This window comes from Dermacentor silvarum, chromosome 3 (assembly GCF_013339745.2).
Source record: "Dermacentor silvarum isolate Dsil-2018 chromosome 3, BIME_Dsil_1.4, whole genome shotgun sequence".
Taxonomy (NCBI): domain Eukaryota; kingdom Metazoa; phylum Arthropoda; class Arachnida; order Ixodida; family Ixodidae; genus Dermacentor; species Dermacentor silvarum.
The window spans coordinates 101,314,590-101,334,634 of NC_051156.1; the positions used below are offsets into that span (position 1 = coordinate 101,314,590).

Genomic DNA, 20,045 nt, shown 5'->3' on the forward strand with positions numbered 1-20,045 from the left:
AAAAGGCATTATTACTTAAAGGCATCGCTACAAAATACCGGCCCTGGGGTGCTATGCAGGATGCGCCGAGTTTCTCGTTCACCCGAGTTTTACCCGAGTTTGCTCGATGGCAGTCAGTGAACGAAGATAGCAAGGAACAGCAGGCAAAAAGAAATGTCGAGATAAAGCCGCGTATGACAACATGAGCGCACCCTGCGCGGCACAGTGCTGCCGGGCTTCAAGCACAGAGGACTGCGCAATAAAACGCGCCAGCGCCGCGTATTGTTATCAACGTATTATCGCAATTTAGCAATACCGTCACTGACCCGCTGTCTATCTGCACACTTGCCGTGAGCCGCTTGCCACGCCTTTCTCGGGCGCGTCAAGGGCGTGCCTTCTTTTTCGGGCATTATCTTTCTATCCTCCGTCGAATGCGAACAGGGCACATGCGGTACATTCTTGCACCTATACTTTCCCTCAATCGAATACTTTGAAATACAACAAATAAAATAACCAACATTTTACTTCTTAAAGTATCGGTTTTTTTGTTTTGAATGCTGTAAATTTGTGATGACAAACGGACATATAATGAATTATTAAATTTTGTACTTTTTTGCCGCGAGTGGCGACAGTGAGGCGAAAGCTTACAAGCGGATACATTCTAGAGGGTCACACGCACGAGGGAGTTCATGCGGTGAGCAGTCGCCAGGGGCGCTGCAGTGCTATGTTCGATAAAGTCAGTCATGACAACAATCTGCCCATTCCCTGTCTAATAGGGGAATGGCAACGCAGCGCTGCGGCATGGCTGTTCACCGCAGGTGCTTCACTGCGGCGGCTATTAAGGCCGCCGCTTTACCAACTGAAACGACACTTTAGCCATAGAGACGGGAGCAACGGCTGTCGCTGCAAAATGGCTGTGCGGTATTCTGGGTCCGTAGTGACGCAGCAGAATGAAAATGCACCAGTTTATCTGCGTGCGCGAAGTCTCCGCGATGCATTGCGAACACGAGCGTGCTGCCCAGCGACACAGTTCGTCGCTTGTCACCGCTTGCCCATTGAAGGTGCCTCCGTGCGCATGTGCGCAGAATTTGAGTGTGTTGTTCACTCCAATGTGCTTGCCGATTGCCTCTGCTGCTGAGCTAACAGCGATCGCAGATGGATATCGTAACGACAGCGCAGCAATCGCATTTTGGTGGGTGATGGCTCTTGTGTGCAGTTAGGAAATTAGACTTCGAACGCAGGAAGGTGTTGCAATTGTTTAGTGTGCCGTGCTTGTGATGACAAAATGCCATTGCACTGGGTGTGTTTGCGCTGACCGCTGACCGTGTTTGCTGCACTATATCATTGACAGAGCAGCCATCTCAAATGACAGCTGCGATACGTTGTCGTTGGAAAACACTACGCACTGCTCAAGATCGTCGTCCACCACGGCGCATCGACGCCTTGCAAGCAGCTACAGTGACTGTGCGGATAATTATTTGCTGTGCGCTACGTAGCCACAACGCAGGCAATGAACCGTGTTGTGGGGTCATCACAGCCCAAGAAGACATATGCATAAGGCAGCGAAAGTCGACGCTTTTTTTTTTGTTATAGTGGTGCTGAGTACATCACCGATGACAGTGCGTTGTGCGGGTTTTATTTCGCCGGTCAAGATTGTTAATGCCTCTCAGTTCCGCACCACGTCGCTGTTGTCGAAAAATAAGTTGGGCGTGGCCCAACCGTGGTGGGCGCGCACAAGAGTTACATGCCTCGCTCGGGGCGTGACCTATGGTTTTGATTGACACGCGAACTCGGGCCAAACTCGTACATCGCGAAACCCCCCTCGAGTTAAACTCGGGAGCATGGCGGCGGCAGCAGCAGCCTGTGTCATCGCATCCAATGGTAGTAAGCGGCAATATGACCATCTGGACCCGTTCACCTACATGACCGACGCAGAGTTTCGCTTCATTTTTGTCTTTCCAAAACGTGAGTGCGCTGGCTGTGTGACGAGTTAAGCGAAGGCCGTCGTCTGCGGAGACGGCGTGGCGGACAAATTATGCTTTCCGAGCACAGAGTGGTGTGACTAGGCTGCGGAGGAAAGGTACATGCGATCGCTTCGGCTTTCTCCTGTTTCAAACGCTGCTCGTCCACCTCGCCCCAGCCTCAGGCCAGGTCCAACGTCGTCATCGGAGTACTGGGGCACCTGCGAGCACCTGGGGTTCAACCCGGGCCAACCAACCTGCGTAGGCGAAGTGGTCACATTATACTGGAAGACTCAGAATGGAAGCCGGGCTGCCTTCCGATGCAACAGGTGCCGAAATCAGTTTTCGCAGTTACACGGTAAAACTGCACTGCACGGTCAGAGAGGCGAAGGACGTTACTTCGCCAAAACGGACCGCCTCGGCCGTCCGAACGACCACCTCTCCAGGCGGCAAATGATTTGGCTTACGTACTACGTGAGCAAAAGCGTAGACATATGGCTGTTGAAGGAGATGACCGGCGACTTGTTTCCTCTATAGGAGCACACCATCGCCGACAGGACGAACTACGCCCGTAAGGTCGCGAGGGACGAGCTGCTGGCGCGACCTCCACTTGGTACCCCGGGTATAGATAGCGCAAATTGATGAGTGCCTTCTTCGCGGCGAGCAAAAGTATACAATCGATGCCGCCTAATGACGGGCGACAACTTTCCACCAGCCGCCAAAATTACGGCGGTGTTAAAGTTGGGGGCCCATGGGTCTTCGGCATGTTCTGCGCGACCAGAGGGGTGCTGCGACTTTCAAAGTCGACCGACGAAAGGCGGCGACGCTAGGCGCCATTATTGCAGCCAATGTTAAACCGGGGACCATTATTCATAGTGACGAATTGGTCGCATACAAATGTATCCCAAATTTAGTGGATGCTAACGGGGCTATGCCTCAATCCGCATTGGTAGACAGTCAACCAAAGCGTGAACTTTGTGGACCCCATCACGGGCGTTCACACGCAAAAAAAAAGAAAGTTATTGTCAAAAAGTGAAGCGCTCCCTCGTCAGCGATGGGTACAGGGTAACTGCACCGATGCTGGAGTCCCACCTGGGATGCATGTGGTGGCAGTCAACATCCACGTGCGCTGCAAAGACCCTTTCGTGCGTTTGTTAGAAGCCACGGATCGCTCGGGCTAGCCACTACAAAGACTCTTTCCTGCGGTTGTTAGAAGCCATCGCTCGACGCTTGCCAGTATGCAGGTGTATCGCAAAGTAAAAGAAAATAAAGCGTAGTTTTCTGACCCTTGTATTTGTGCTTTCCGGCATTCCTGTGTGCTTACACGGTAAGCACGCGGCAAACCACTTATGTGCTAGCCGACGCTTACTTCGTCTTGTAGCTGGATGCGCGCGCTACTCGCAGCTTTTCTTTAGCGCGAGCAACGAGCGATCTGTTAAAAGCCCAGTGTGAAAACCAGGCGCACACCAATCTCTGCTCGGAAATGGGAGCGCAAGCACGTAGCGAGCCGCACCAATCCAATCTAGAGCAAAGGAGCAACGAGCGATCTGTTGGAAACCCAGTGAGAAAAGCAAGCGCACACCAATCGGTGCTCGGAAATGCTAGAGCAAGCACGTATCGAGCCGTGCCAATCGAATCCAGAAAATAAAGAGGGGGGCGAGCGTCCCCTCGTTGCATAACGCTAAACGTATTTAAATACAAATTAGTCTAATACACATTCCGTGTACATCGCGGAAACATTAAAATGCTTACAACCCACGTTAATGTGACTAATATTATTGTACTAAATGAATTTATTTTATAACTTGCTTGTGCCTGTATTGCACTCGGTGGAACGACAAACAAGTGAAAGAAGGCACGACCATGCACCGACCGTATGATCACGTGAGCCCCAGTTTGTCGACCGCCCATATGGCAACGCCCAAGGGATAATAGCCACCCAGAGTGAATCTAGATTAACCAATGAAACTGGAGGCGTACCGATGGACAAACTTTGTCTTGTTATCATTTGTTCTTTGATCTTGGGGCGTCGCCAGAGCTCGTGAAGATCCCTAGTTTCGCCAAACTCGGGGCATCCTGCATAGCACCCCTGAAGTGAACTTGAGGCCGTACTCTTCTTAACAGGCGAGCTTTATGCTCGGACCGAATGAGAAAAAAGATTGAAATCAACGAAAATAAATAAACTAAGGAAACAGAACATGAAGCGTGGCAAAAAAAAAAAAAAAAAAAAAACAAAGCAGACAATTCTGGTTGATGGCCCCATCTTGACTTTACTGCTGACTTTATCTGCTGGTGTAATGTGTCGGTAGTGATGCAATTTACAACAAACAGTCCTATTTCTATATATTGATCCGACAAAAACACCCACACATAAAAAGAAAAGGTTTCACGTGTTATTGCACAATGCGACACAAAATTTTGCTGCCGGATTGGTGACTGACATCCATGTTTGCCGTAACCCGGCTTTTCTGAAGAGAGTAATTCGTGTATGCTCAAGCTAAAGCTTTCTTGTATTCATCAAAATGAATATTTCACGCTTAGAACTTATTTTTTCATTTTCACAGTGTCTGAATATTAGTAACTATCATCATTATAGCGTTACCGTACGCATCGAGGCACCCACGTTGCTAAAATGTGTTCGGTCCTCGCGGTAGGGTGGTACGGAACGGTAATACCGTATCGTATACTGCACTTACCGTAAGGTAACACGGCAGTGCTGGAACTTTCTACTGCTGAGAGAAAGGGCTCGTGGACTCACGCTAACGACTTGCAGGACACGTTCGTCACCAATAGTTACCATACCTAAGTGACAATATTTAAAAGTTCGCTATATTATCTCATGACATAAATTTGCTTTCTTGCTTTGTGATTTTTTTAACTCCGTGGCCAATCCTCTTTTATGGGCATGTGCCCATGTTGAAAAGAACTTGCATCAACCTCAGCAATATCAGTAAAAAGAGCTTTGATGCGAGCGCACTTCGACAAAAATTGTTTTCTAAGTATGGCGCTTGTAATAGTAAAATAAATATTTCCCCCAATTTCTATAGATATCTAGGGCTATTCGGAAGTTGTGAAGATGATCAGCAATGTGTGACAATGCGAGGCTACAATATCGCTTCGTTCAAGGCACGTCTTCGCAACATTCTTGTAAGGCAATATCCGGGACTCTCGGGACCCGCTGTCGCGCGACTCCTTTGGGACGTTTGAAGGTTTCGATACTGTGATGGAGCGCCGAAAAAGCACTGCCCTTCTCTTATCTTGCCGCGCTCTCCCCGTGTGGCGGCAGCAGGAGAGGGCCCCGGCACCGCTGCATATGTACTGATTAAGGGTTTTCTTCTGTGCGAAATTCTGCAATGAAATGCAATGTCCTTGCTGCACTAGATATACGCCTTCAAGCAGATATTTCCTTTTTTAAAAGAATGGCTTTCTCAATGCGTTTGGCTAACTGCTTCCATTCATAGACGTCGTCGAATATTTCTGCACATTTAAAAAATAATTTCGGAGCTATCTTTGCCTCCAAATGCATCTTGTCTGCTAGCCCCAGTAACATGGCCAGATTTCTTGGTAGCTGAGGAGCATATGCCATAGCTTCATTACCTGATCACTAAGAACACACCCCAAGAATCAGCGGCTGTCGACGCCAGGTCCATGGTCTTCCATCCCAAAGCGAGAAATAATATTGATGAGGGCTCACAAAAACTAAACGCTACGAAGCCTTAGCTATGCTGACGCTGTTGAAAAAGAAAAAGTCGCAGTTTCGCCCTAAAGGTGAAGCATCGATCGCGACTGCACATTAGTGGATATGTACACGAAGGAAGGATAGCTTTTTTATGGGCCGTATAAACTTGTACACATAGGTATACGAACTCAATGTGCAAGCATGCTGTCACGCGCGCATAAGCAAATATGAACACATCTCACTCGATCACCGCGAAAACTCGCTGTCAAAAAGCTGGAGTGAGCAAGCGCGCTACGAGCGAGTTTATGTTCCTGCTGCGTCTCGCATCAACGCGAACTAAGCCGCGAAAATAAAGCGCACGGCGGGCTGTGTCCCCAACGCAGATGGCTCTCAAGATACAGCGGCCCGCGCGGGCGCGCCCGGGCGGCAAGGCTCCAGGGAGGGATAGGGACGAAGGGGGGGGGGGTTACTCCGGGCGGCCCTGGCCACTGCGCGCCCACGCACGGGCCGCTGCATCTTGAAAGCCATCTGCGTCGTGGTATCACAGTCCCCCGTGCGCTGTTTCTTGCGGCCGTGCAGAGTAGAACGCGCCCCTCCCACCCGGTCTCTCTCTTCCCCCTGAAGCGTTGCACTCACGCTCGCACGCTTTCACTCGCACACACAGCATACCGATCCTGGCGACGACTTTATCGCCCTTGAACTTTATACGGAACCTCACGGTGACGACGACGGCCGAAATGCGCCAGGAGTGTTCATATAATTGCTGTCGCAATAAAACACCATTTTGCAATATTCGCCGCCAAATCCAACGATTTTGCCCGAGTTACCTCCTAGCGGACTCTGACAGATATGCATGTGGCGCAGCCTCAGAGATTGCTGTGCCCGACATCCGCCTCTCGTGGTACGTAAAGCATACATTGCCGTTCTCGTCGTGTGCTACCTAGCTATTGCTATCGCGAATGTTTTCAAATGTAGCCTGCATGCCATTTAAAATGTTATTGATTGATGTTCGCGAAAGTATAGTACCTTGCCAGCCTTTAAATGAGAAGCATCTGGCATTGCGTTGCCGCTCGTTCAAATTCAATTTAATGTTGTATGACATTTGGTCAAGTCTGCTGGCAGAGTGTACCGCGCAGTGTACCCCCTCCTCTCTGCTAGTTGAATAAAGCACGGAGTTGTTGTCCTCGAGCAATCAAATTGTATTTCTCTGTGACGTTCCGTGCCCCGGTAATTAGGCCTTGCTCCGCTTGCCCCATCGGCGGCGGCGGCGGCGACGGCGGCGGCAGCGGCAGCAGGGGAGCGACTAAATCCCCACCAGAACACACCAGTGTTGCCAGATCTCGTCTTGTGCGGTTCCCTAGATTTGCGAGGCGGCGATGTCCCTAGTGAAGTCACGCGACTGCGTGCCGCGCTCGCCTTCTTATCGCCTCCCCCTCCTCGTACGTGCGTGCGCCAGATTTCAACGTGTGTGCACGCAGGAGATGAACGTGGGCGCAAGGTTTACACTTGCAGCTTATTCTGAAGAGAAATGAAACTATGTTGCATTTATTTATGGGAAATCTAAGTTAGCACGTGTAACGACAGGGTAGGTGAGCCTTAGCTAGGCGACTGGCCACGGCCGTCTGGTGTTGAGCGATCGGGCAGTGACGAGACGCTCTCTCGAATCGTTCTTGACGCCTTTTATACGGTCCCCAGCCCCCATTCTTAAAATTATTTTCTGTTACTTTAGTCACTGTCGCACTCTTCAACATTAACCTGATTTTTTAACGGCGTGGCGGCGCCTAGCATTCCTATTTGTTTCTGCGTGGACTCCAAAGCCATTCACCTACTTGCCCTCCCACCTGTTTGTTGTGGCGGTTTATTCCCTGGCCCAGCCCACCCGTCCTTGACATATCTTGCTGTGCGTAAATCAGCGTTCTGTAGGTCGTTCGATCTTGTCGATGCTCAAAACATTTAGCAAATGTAATGCTATCTATTCCGCAAGGCAGTTGCTAAGCTTATTGTGGTGCAGTTTATTTTGCAATCAGCATGTCATCAGCACTGCATGGTTCCAGCTAGCAGGCTGACCTGAACCGATTATTGTAAAAATTTTGCACGTCTGAGAAAACTCGATCTCGGTTCCGTTTGTGCCTTTGCATATTCTGCATCTCATAGCAGCACACACCTCGCGACTTATCGATTCACAAGTTCAAATAAAGTCAGCCTATAATCTGCGCTGACAAACGCGCGCTCACGATCTACACGTGCATTGCAACAGTCGCCTTACTTTTTCGACCTGCCACGGGGACTTCCCGTAGCTCTAACCGGCAACAGCTTACTGGTTCAAGAAAACGGAAAGTTCATGTTTCTAACGTGACTTTTTGGAATCATGAGGTTAGTGGGCGCACAGATGTGAACAGATTGCGCAATTTGAGAACATAGAAAGAGCCCGAAGCATTACGGCGGAGCGAACTAAATTTCTGGTGAAATAAACACACACACAGGTTAATGCGACTAACCGATTCCTTGTCACGCACAATCGACCACTTACATACACAAAAAGGGTCAACAATCGTCGCCACCAAGACGATTCATCCAAATGATCGCAAAGCCACACAAGACATAAGGCATCGCCGAAGATGAAGTTGTTGACAGTCTTAACAATCTACGCGTGAATTCATGTGAGCGCTCGCGAAATAACGCAATCCTGGCTAAAACAAACAAACACAGAAAATATTATAAACAGAACAATGCGCATTGGCGGGTCCATCATTAATCATATGGGCAGCTGCGAAAAAATATGCACAGCGAGTTTCACTTCGCCTGTTCAACTGGTCGACTTGACTAGGGAATTTCGGCCTCCATTCTGGGTACATGAAAGAGCTAGTTTTGGTGAGCAGCCCAGAGTTGCCAGCATGATGTTTTCTATACCGCTAACTTTGGGCGATGTTGCGGTCGGTATTTAGTCTCGCGCGCGGCAGCAGCAGCAGCGGCGGCAGTGGCAGCGGCAGCGGCAGCGGCGGCAGCAGCGGCAGCAGCGGCAGCGGCAGCGGCAGCAGCAACAACAGCAACAACAACAACAACAACAACAACAACAACAACAACAACAACAACAACAACAACAACAACAACAACTTCGTGCTTTCTTCAACTAGCACACAGGAGGGGGTACACTGCGCGGTACACTGCGCCAACGTTGTGACCCACTGTTGCGCCAACGACGACAGGAGACACCGACAGCCCGAGCGCATAAAGTGCTTTGCGAACTCGAGTTTTACCGTGACGACAACGACAGGAGACGCCGACTGCACGAGCGCATAAGGTGCTTCGCACCTAAACGGTTCGTTGAAGATCGGGATATATGTATACACATTGCCACATACTCAGCGACCAAAGTTGTTCTGATGGTAGGTTTCAAACCTTGTGCCCTCAGCGCAGCAGCCCCATGCGCTACCCATTCGACAACAAACTAATCAGTGAGCCATGTAGGCGGTAAAACGCTTATTAACTGAATGAGTGAGGCAAGGTGAGGCAAGGCGAGGCAAGGCGAGGCAAGGCGAGGCAAGGCAAGTAGGTAGGTAGGCAGGTAGGTAGGTAGGTAGCTTAGGTTTGGTTAGATTAGGTAGCTTAGGTTTGGTAAGGTTAGGTTAGGTTAGGTAGGTAGCTAGGTACTTGGCTCCCGGAATACGCCTGAAGTATCCGAAGAATGCTCATTAATAAGGTTCGCTTACCTTACCAGCACCGGGTAGCTCTTCCTGCTGCATTTCCCCCTTGCAATCCGTGAATTAGGAAACGTTATGGGCACATCAGGAGACACTCAACGTTGCAGTTTCACTGCCAACCCAAGTATAAAACGGTACTGCACCACAGTATATTTTGTTGTAATCGCTACACCCCAGTGGAAACTTCGCAGCAACCTCAAGTACTATCCGTAGTGTCTGAAACTCAAGAGCACATACGCAATGCCAAAGTTGTCTCTTCGGGCATATAGCCAATGACCCAAGTTGTCTACTAGGCCAGACAGCGGCTCCACGGTAGCTCAATGGTGAGAGCATCGCACGCGTAATGCGAGGCCAGACAGCAGACAGCTCTGTGTCGGAACGGAGCGAAAACAAAAACAAAAACCGAAAGAAAACGATATTTTTCACCGGAACGAAAGCGTAACTAAAACGGTATTTATTATTTTGTTTCGGGGTGAAACCGAAATACTTTTTCATCGGTTTTCGGTTCAAGGGGAAAGTCAGAAATTCGAAACAACCCACGTCAGGCAACGTCAGCATCAGCGCGTATCCTGCAATCGAGAAACTAATATAAGCCTGCCGCTCGGTGCACTTGCAGTTCGGCATCGTATCAAAACCCTGGGCTTGCGCGCTGAAGAGCTTATCGTTTAGTTTTCTACGGGCACAACGCTTTGTCACAAATCCTTTATCGTTTAAGTACGTTTTATCGGACGAGCGGTCTGGCATTTCGGCGAATACACTCGATGACGTGCTGCTTCTGAGATAATGCTTAGTACCTTGACTCGAGGCACTGAGCACGATCTCAGAATTCGTAATTCACTTATTGAGAAAAATAAATACTATTTTTATCGTTACCTCGCTATGAAAATTTTTCATGCGAACCAAAACCATTATGAACCATCACGAATAATGTTTTTTTTTTTTCGTTCCGGAGCAGAACCAGAACGGAACATTTTTCAGTGGAACGAAACTAAAGCCAAAACGCAAAACAATTCTTTCCGACACCCTGGTAGACAGTTGACCATTCGGACACAATGGCCTATGTTGTTTGCTCGGCCAGACAGTAGCCAGCACACTCCTAGTGGACGAAGTTGACTCCACTCCCGGTTTTAATACGATTAGGACTCTTTCGGAAGATTACCCTATTTCGGGTTCGTGCTTTTTCAATTTGTCCATTACAATTATCGCAAGTTCCCAAGAACTCGTAATCCGCGCATAAGGCGCTAAACAAGTTTCATCGTGGAAATTATAATACGGTTTGAGCCTAAAGCCTTGAGCACTTGAGCTTATATCAGATAAATCTGTCATTGTAACATCCAGAAATTCCGAAGTCGAACTAGTCAACTTTCAATATGTAGGGCGTGATGAAGGAAATGGTGGTCCAAGTCCCTTCGTGATAATTTCATGCGCATCGACCACCTCGTCGAGGAAAGTCTCCAATGTGCACGTATTTATGTAGTTGTGACAGAAGATAGTGACATTCGTTTTCATCTTCATCTTTCGCTAGCGCAATGGTTGGTTTAAATGTACGAGCACCGTAGCGCTTCTAAACAAACCAATTTGCCGGTAAGTATAATTGGAAAAATTATATCTTGCTGCGGACACACCGCACGGCATGCCATTCTTACAAGTCTCCTAACAAATGAACCTGACTCCTGGTTTAACATTCGTGGATTTCAGTTTTGACATGGCTCGTGAAATACGTTATTTCGCTCATTTCAAAGGTTCATTTGCACCATCATTGCACTATCTGTGCAAATGTACTTGCATGAAATCAATATGCAAGCGGCTGTAGAAGGCCTCGGCTGGAGCCCGGCCTCTGCTAGAGTCGCCTATGCCCAAACCCTTACATTATTTCCTTTCATTGCGGTAAGGACGCTCAATGCGGCATCATTCTATTACAAACGCCCTTACCAGAGCGCTCCGGTTTCCCCCATGATCTACGTGCCTTACAGTGAAGGGCGCGATCGCATCTTACGACGCTGATGAAGGCCAGCGAGCGGGCGAATGCTCGCTGGCCTTCATCTGACAGTAATCTGTCATCTGGCAGTAATGCTGAAGTAACCGAAAAAAGTGATCGGTTCGAGAAGAACGTTCGCTCGGCAGCGGTGTCGATCGGTACTTAGGTTTATGGATTACCACATATATGCTCGATTAGCAACACAAACATTACAGAAAACGGAGTTACCAAACACTCGGAGGGAAACATATGTCTGCAAGTTTTTCAGAATACTACACGCAATTGCGAGTTTTTCAGCTACCAATACCGTAACCCAGCTGCCATTGGCAAAAAGAAGGCGCGGACGCGCACTAACGTGATTCCTGGAGGTGCTCGCATATACGCAGGACGACGTGAGAGCTGTATCGATTGCTGTTAGTAGAAACACCGCAAAGAATGTCCGCGCGCTCCAGTTACAGTGGCCTTTGCCTTCAGGAACACATTACCACAACTTACGGTTCCGTCGATAAAGCTCAAGTTCGTCCTTAGTAATCAGACACGCAAAGCCTGATGCACTCCAAGTACAGTAAAACCTCCGTATTGAAATTCACTAAAAAGAAAGCTAGCGTAGTCACATGTTTGTAAACAAGACTGAAAGCAAGACTTAAAGCGCTGTTTGCAGTACACACAACAGGGGTATCTTGGGTGGTAAAAAATGCGTTTAGCGGGAAGTGGGGCCTGGTGATGGTGGCGAAACGGCTCTACTGCTTATGACACCCTTGTCGTGCTTCGACTGTTCTGCAGTGTCGGGCGAAGAGAATGACAGGGCACAGAGCCTCCAGTCTGCCATCGGCAGCGGAGACACCACGCCATGATCTGGTTTGCAATACGATTTGCGATGTTTCGCCTTTCTGACGACCCCTACATCTGTGCCTTGGCCCAAGGATGCCTTCAACGCCTCCTTCCGCTGCTCTTGGGTCATTGCAGCCGGCTCCTGCGACGGCACCTGCTTCTTCTGCACAAATATTTCGGGCAGCCACAGAGTGACTATCCCGCCAGCGAACACGAGCAGTGTCATGACAGAGTCGAACACCAGGACTGCGTCGGAAAGCATCCAGTTCAGAAACGTGGCCAGCAGCGCGCCAGCACGCCCGACCGAGTACGACACGCACAGTCCCATGCTTCGTATAGAGGTGGGGAACACTTCAGCCGTGTAGCTGTAGTTGACGACCATGGCAACCGCAGCGCTGCTGTCAACCACGAGCCTCGCAAGTATGGTCCAAGGGAAGGCCAAGTTTAAATGATGGACTGCGGTGCGACAAGCGTTGGACACGCAGAGCAGCGCCAGCACCATGGACAACGTGACTCGCTGACCCCACTTGGTAATGCCGTTGTAGGCGGCGACGAGCAGCATCACCTGCAGCGTGACTGCCGCCACGGCCCAAAGGCCATCGAGCGCTGTCTCGCGGAGGCCTGTTCCGTAGAAAGTGAAACTCGCACCGAACCAGGAAACGAGCACTGACGCTGCGCGCGGGCTAAGCATGGACACGCTGCGCGAGCCGGAGGTGATCGTCGGGGTCGTCGTCTCTCGCTTCTCCAGCTGCTGCCTGAGCGCCTTGAACGTGGTCTTCGCCTTGGCCGGGTCGATGCCATTGTGCGAGGCCACGTACAGTATGACACGCTCGGCTAGCCGAACTCTGTGTGTGTCGACGAGCCAGACCGGAGACTCGTCAATTATGTAGCACCAGGCAGCCGCCATCGCCGTGGCAGTCACGAGGAACGCGTGCGATAGTGACCAACGCGGATTGGCCATCGACACAATGGAAATCAGCGGCGTCGCCACCACCATACCGACGCTCGTAGCCAGTAGGCTGTAGAGGGCGCGGTGTTCGTTGTCCGTCACCTCGTAGAGCACGATGAAGACCAGCAGGTTGGTGGCACTGGACGTGGCGGCAACGAGAGAGCGTGTCACCAGGAATATGGGGAATACCTGCGACGCCGCGACGGCGAGGCTAGCGAGCAGCATGGTGATGGAGCAGGCGAGGATGGCGGGCCTGCGCCCCTGGCGGTCGGACATGATGCCGGCCAGTGGGACGAACACCATGGCTCCCATCATGTACGTGGACGAAGAGAGCGCGTACAGCCATTGGCGGCCGCACACCAGGTCCCAGGTGCTGACGATGCTGTCTCTCTGTCGCTCGCCGGCGTATTCCCACTGGTCGCAAGACAGTACTCTGCGCTCGCTTCCATTTTCAACCTTCGAATAAAGCATGGAAAAAGCGTCGGGGGCTCAGTTTAGGATCGACTGCCGAATCGGCACCAACATTTCATTAATGGTGTAATTGATGCCCCAGCTAAAATACGCCGTTTCCCATGTTAGCAGCTTCCTGAGATAAAAGACACAGACCACGATGAACTCGTGGTTCCATGTTGACTCATAAAGTGATATTGTTCAGAAATGAAGTTCACTTTTGCTTTGCGTGCGTTTTAGCTAAATGAGCCGACAGGATTTCTTAAATGGTGCTTTTAAGAGCGCTCCGTCGTTCTAGCGTATCTAAAGATTAATTTATACCTATGCAAGCTTTCGTCGGTATTATATATATATATATATATATATATATATATATATGAACGACAAGAAAAGGAACCGAGGGACCTGATTTTTATTAAACCTATCATAAGAAGCCAACAAACACCGACACCAAGGCGGACATAGGGGGGAACTTAAGGCCATTTACCAGCCTTTAGTCGCCTCAATTTTGATGCAATCCCATTCCTCTGAGTGTAGAAAGCAATAAGAATACGCACAGATGCGCTGTCACTGCGAATTGTTAGCATTTATAACGCGATATTTTGCTGAAAATGATAAGTTTGCAATGCAACAAAGCCGTTTGAAGCCGAAAAAAAAAGAAGTTTAAGCGAAACCACGTAATAACCGTCATTCCTATGTTGTTTAAATCATCCTCCTTGCAGCTTCTATAGGCACTAGAATAATTTCATTATGGAAGTTTTGCAGGAAACTCCTGGAATATGTCACCAGGCTTAATAGGAAGCTTCAGCTCAGGTCCAACTCCAATCCCACTTTTCAAATGCATGTAAAAAGCAATTGTGCTTTTCTGAGATACCCCTTGACCGATTTTAATAAAAGGTGTTGCATTTCGAAAAATATTAATTGTAATGCCTGCAGGAAGCTGAATTTTGTTTTAAGGTATCAAGTTTTTTACGAAAACTGCCAAAAATTGGTAAGATTGAAAATAATAAAAAACGAAGTTAGTCAGCCTGATGGCTGCGATGGGACGTGTGCAATTACGCACGTAATAGGCACACCCTTGGTCAGCCAGAACCGTGGAGCCGCCGTGAAGTGCGGAAGTGTACTGGTCGCGCACCCCGATGCCCCGGTTCGATTCCCACCCTGACCGAAATACACAATTCTTTCTTTTCAAGGCCAATTATTTACCTTGTTTAAAGCAACCTTCCTGGGAGATTTGACGTCAATGCAAGCATTTTTGACCTGTTCTCACTGTTTGCGCCGTCGGCCATTTTTGGTACCATCGCTCGGTACCACGCCAGATTTTCGCGTAATGGGGCAAATAACGCTTTCGATGTAATAATCGCTTGGTGTAGTGTGCAAACTGCACATGGTGCAATCCCCGGCCGCTTACCTAGCAAAGTATTTTACTCTTTTGACAGATTGCGCGCTGTCATAAAGCTGTTGTGGGCATAGCTAGAGTCGTCATAAATATGAAAGGAACATCGATATTTCTTAAATACTAGGATAAATCACTATGCATAGGTTCAAATCTAGGAACATGATGCTTAACAATAAGTTTTCGTGATGAACTTTTAATAACATTGAACACTTTTATAAAGGGCATGTGTGTTCAGCCCCTATACGGGTATTTGAAAAAAAATAGGTGTTCCCTTTCATATTTATGACGACTGTACGTCTAAAGTAAAGAAGAATGCACGTCAGTGCTCCTGGCCTGGCTTGCCAAACATGCTATGCAGCTGCATGCCTTGAGCGGCTATATGTAACTTGCAGAAGACGTATAGTGCGGAGCGAAAGCGTCGGCCATGCACGGTAACAACTATAAGAGGAGATGTTTGAGGAGTTTAATGTAAGCTAGTAGTTTTTATGATGAATAATAGCTTTCTGTTGCTCTATACGTGCTACATAAAAGTGTTTTTCCAGGCATGAGAGAAGCCCGCCAATACACGCCAAATTGCAGCGCGACTGGTCGCTCGACGCACTTTGCGTGCATTCGCGGGCTGCTTTCACGCTCGGAAAAACACGTTTATGTAGCGCGTACGTATCGAGCCACAGAAAGCTGTATCAGGAGATTTTCATGTTGCTGCACAATTTTCTCATTGACACTTTTCATGTAATTATAATGTGTTAGCAACTAATTAATTAAGATTATTATGTCATTATTCGACCGGAATGCAAAAAATAATCTAGATATCCATTTCATTTCCATTAATTTATCATTTCTTTAATTCAACTAGTAAGTACAAGTAATTTCCCTTATGTTCCCCTGCGTGTCATTGTTTGTTGGCTTGTTATGATATATATATATATATATATATATATATATATGCATGAAGGACGCGTCAGCTGTTAAACCTCTAAAAACTCTTACGGAATTCCAACCGCAATACTCAGCTGTCGAGATACCCCTCACACTGATCTCGCCATTGGCTCTCCAGGCTTCAATGAAAACCGTTGAATACTGTGAGCAGGCACAGCGCTGGCTACAGCTGCACCCGCAATCTCTACCGAAGTTGATTCTTGCTTTGCCTATACGATATGATAAGTTGTTGCTTGACGGGGACATATACTTGTACTGTAGGTGTCTGACTCCGACTCATACAACATTGTTCAAACAAAACCAAGATGGTCCCTGCCACGCACCTAAGGGGAAGCGCTTATTTACTGCTTTCCGTGTTTTGCAACGCGTCAACAGCCATTCCAAATCTAGAATATTTGCTAATAAACAATCGTAACACTAAATACATCAAGCGCGCACAACTCTGGTAATGACACTTGAAGGCATATATCATCACTGACGCAGCATTACTATGGCTAGACAACCGTAACCAACTGCGGAAAACTTTTCGAGCCTGTTTTTAACTACACTGAAGCGACCGAAATTTCGCCTCTTACACGGCAGTGTTGTTTTACCACAAAAGTGTTTTCTACGGGGCCCCACCGAAAAATCTGTCCCATGTACTTAAGTCACGCAGTCATCAGCACGCTAATCCTCGAGATGGCAATACTTTGCCGCTTTGTGCCTACCTAATTGTTAGAGGCGTGAAAAGGATACAATTGTTTGCTTTAATTATTAAAGTAATCGTGCTGGAAAAAGGATATTTAAGTATTTTGTTTCATCACTGAACAACTTTGTAGACAACATGACCGACGCATTTTCGCAGGCGATCCTGACAACGTCGTTTAACCAGGAATACAGATATTTACGCAAGAAAAAACAAAACGCTTGCCAGATAAGAGGCGTATTCAAGGTGTTTCCCTTAACTTTGTCCAAACTTTAAAATTGTGCAAATGCTACGTAGCTGGAAAGAACCAAGGCAATGTTTGCAGTCGCTTCGGGATATCTAGATTATTCTTTTTTGCATTCCGCATAATGACCTAATTAATCTTAATTATTTATTTGCAAACATAGTATATATAGATGAAAAGTGTAAATGAGAAAATTGTGCAGCAACATGAAAATCTCCTGATACAGCTTTCTGCGGCTCAATACGTACGCGCTACATAAACGTGTTTTTCCGAGCGTGAAAGCAGCTCGCGAATGGACTCAAAGTGCGTCCAGCGGCCAGTCGCGCTGCAATTTGGCGTGTATTGGCGGTCTCGATCCTCTCATGCCTAGAAAAACACTTTTATGTAGCACGTATTGAGCAACAGAAAGCTATTATTCATCATAAAAACAACTAGCTTACATTAAACTCCTCAAACATCTACTCTTATAATTGTTACCGTGCTTGGCGGACGCTTTCGCTCCGCACTATACGTCTTATGCAAGTTACATACAGCCGCTCACGGCATGCAGCTGCATAGCATGTTTGGCAAGCCGGGCCAGGAGCACTTACGTGCATTCTTCTTTACTTTAGACGTACAGTCGTCATAAATATGAAAGGGAACACCTAATCTTTTTTTTTCAAATACCCGTATTGGGGCTGAACAAACATGCCCTTCATAAAAGTGTTCAATGTTATGAAAAGTTCATCAGGAAAACTTACTGTTAAGCATCATGTTCCTAGATTTAAACCCATGCATAGCGATTTATCGTAGTTTAAAAATATCGATGTTCCTTTCATACTTATGACGACTGTCGCTATGCCCACAACAGCTTTATGACTGCACGGAATCTGTCAAAAGAGTAAAATACTTTGCTAGGTAAGCGGGGATTGCACCATGTGCAGTTAGCACACTACACCGAGCGATTATTATAGCGAAAGCATTATGTGCCCCATTACGCGAAAATCCGACGTGCTACCGAGCGATGGTACCAAAAATGTCCGACGGCGCAAACAGTGAGAACAGGTCAAAAATGCTTTCATTGACGTCAAACCTCTAAGGAAGGTTGCTTTAAACAAGGTAAATTATTGGCTTTGAAAGAAAGAATTGTGTATTTCGGTCAGGGAAGGAATCGAAACCGGGCATCGGGGTACGCGTCGAGCACGATTCCCCTCTTCACGGCGGCTCCACGGTTTTGGCTAAGGGTGTGCCTATTGCGTGCGTAATTGAACAGGTCACGTCGCAGCCATCAGGCTGCCTAACTTCGTTATTCTAATATTTTCAGTCTTACCAATTTCTGGCAGTTTTCGTAAAAAACTTGATACCTTAAATCAAAATTAAGCTTCCTACAGCCATTACAATTTAATTTTTTTCCCAAATGCAACACCTTTTATTAAAATCGGTCAAGGGGTATCTCAGAAAAGCACATCTGCATTTTACATGCATTTGAAAAGTGGGATTGGAGTTGGACCTGAGCTGAAGCTTCCTATTAAGCTTGGTGACATATTCCATGAGTTTGCCGCAAAACTTCCATAATGAAATTATTCTAGTGCCTATAGAAGCTGCAAGCAGGATGGTTTAGGCAACATAGGAATGACGGTTATTACATGGTTTCACTTAAATTTCTTTTTTTTCGGCTTCAAACGGCTTTGCTGCATTGCAAACATCATTTTCAACAAAATATCGTGTTATAAATGCTAACAATTCGCAGTTAGTGCGCATCTGTGCGTATTCTTATTGCTTTCTACACTCAGAGGAATGGGATTGCATCAAAATTGAGGCGATTAAAGGCTGGTAAATGGCCTTAAATAAGCTGACTAGACTGCCCTTGACACAAGCACGAAGATCTGACGAATCAAAATTATAAACAATTTCATGGCAGCTGAAAGACCGCCGCTGCCAGAGTTGCCTCCATGTAATTTACTAGAAAATTGTGACAAGGGATGTAGCCTGAGGGGCACACGGTCTGGCACCTATGTAGCCAGGGGGTCACACGCCACGGTCTATGACCTATTTTGTTATCCACCATGAACATGTGTGGTCGCACGTGAAACTACATCAGGGGGCATAAAAGTAATAAGCGATCACTCACCGGCATCGGTGGGTCGTAGACGGTGCACTCGCTGAGTCTGCCATCGTCCAAGACGGGTATTGCCACGTTCTTCCACTCCTGGACGGGCATGTGCAGAAGTTCCTTGGGCGGGCGGCACCAGTGCTGTACGGGGCGACCGATGAGTCGGTAGGCGAACGCGTGCAGCAGAAGCACCGTCAGGCAAAGCACCGCGCAGGACAGCACCATCCTCTGGAACCTGCCGTGGCCCAGAATGACGTAGACGTTCTCCTGGATGATGGGCCGCGCGTCGCAGGAAGTAGCGAATCCATCCAAGATGCTCCGTGACGGCGACGTTGCCTGATATGAGGCGTATTTCGCTCCCGATGTCATGGCGTGATACAAAGACGATTCCAGAACCGCCAGCGCTGCTGGAGTCGGAAACGTAAGCAGCGGCGGATCTGGGCGCGTGGTACGGAGCAGTGACAGCAGCCCTTGCGCTAGTAATCTTGTCGCTGGTGTAACTGCAACCGAAATCGATGCACACGGAGGGATGGGATGCCGTCAGCGAGTGTCACGCCAACGGGAGTGTGTCTGTTTTTCACCTTCAGCGATACAGCTGCAAGGGCTCGAACAGCATCGGAGATTTCATTCGTGTCTTCTTTAAAGCTGGTGAATGCGCGCGCACGTGGCGCGTGCCATGATGATGATGACGAACATCTGTCATGGCTCGTACCCGCTAAGGGGGATAGGCGGAGAATCGGGCTAGTTGATGGTGTTGTGTGGTATGCCTTATCTGGTGATGCAGCCGACGTTTCTTCGTCGCCATTAAACAATGAGCCACGGAATTTTGCTCTTGAAGGGTTTCTTACAGCGTATACTGAGAGGCGATGTCAAAATTAACCCGGCATACTTCATTTAGGTATTCAAGCAGAACTTTTTGTTGGGCTAGTTGGTGCATGTTACTGAAGTATTCAAGCGCCAAAGAGACGACACAAGCGCTCGTCCGTGTGACAGTGACAGGAACTTTTATTGGTCCTGAGAAACTGGCCAGGGGGAGCCGAAGGCTCCCTCAGGTCAAGTCGGTGGCTCTTGTGTCGTCTGTTTGGCGCTTTAATACTTCAGTTCATGCAGGTATGCCGAGAACGTATTTGCGAAGAGGTGTTCTTCATGCTGTGGTTC

At 48.1% G+C, this 20,045-nt stretch overlaps 1 protein-coding gene across 1 annotated transcript; it reads right to left on the minus strand.

Annotated features, from left to right (window-relative positions):
• Positions 1-11,998: 11,998 nt before the first annotated feature.
• On the minus strand, positions 11,999-19,256 carry LOC119444614 (solute carrier family 22 member 7). The gene is made up of 2 exons (XM_037708984.1): positions 18,906-19,256; positions 11,999-13,534 (listed from the first exon to the last, which is right to left on the minus strand). Exons 1-2 carry the CDS (start codon positions 19,254-19,256, stop codon positions 11,999-12,001), a joined length of 1,887 nt encoding a protein of 628 aa, XP_037564912.1.
• Positions 19,257-20,045: the final 789 nt, after the last annotated feature.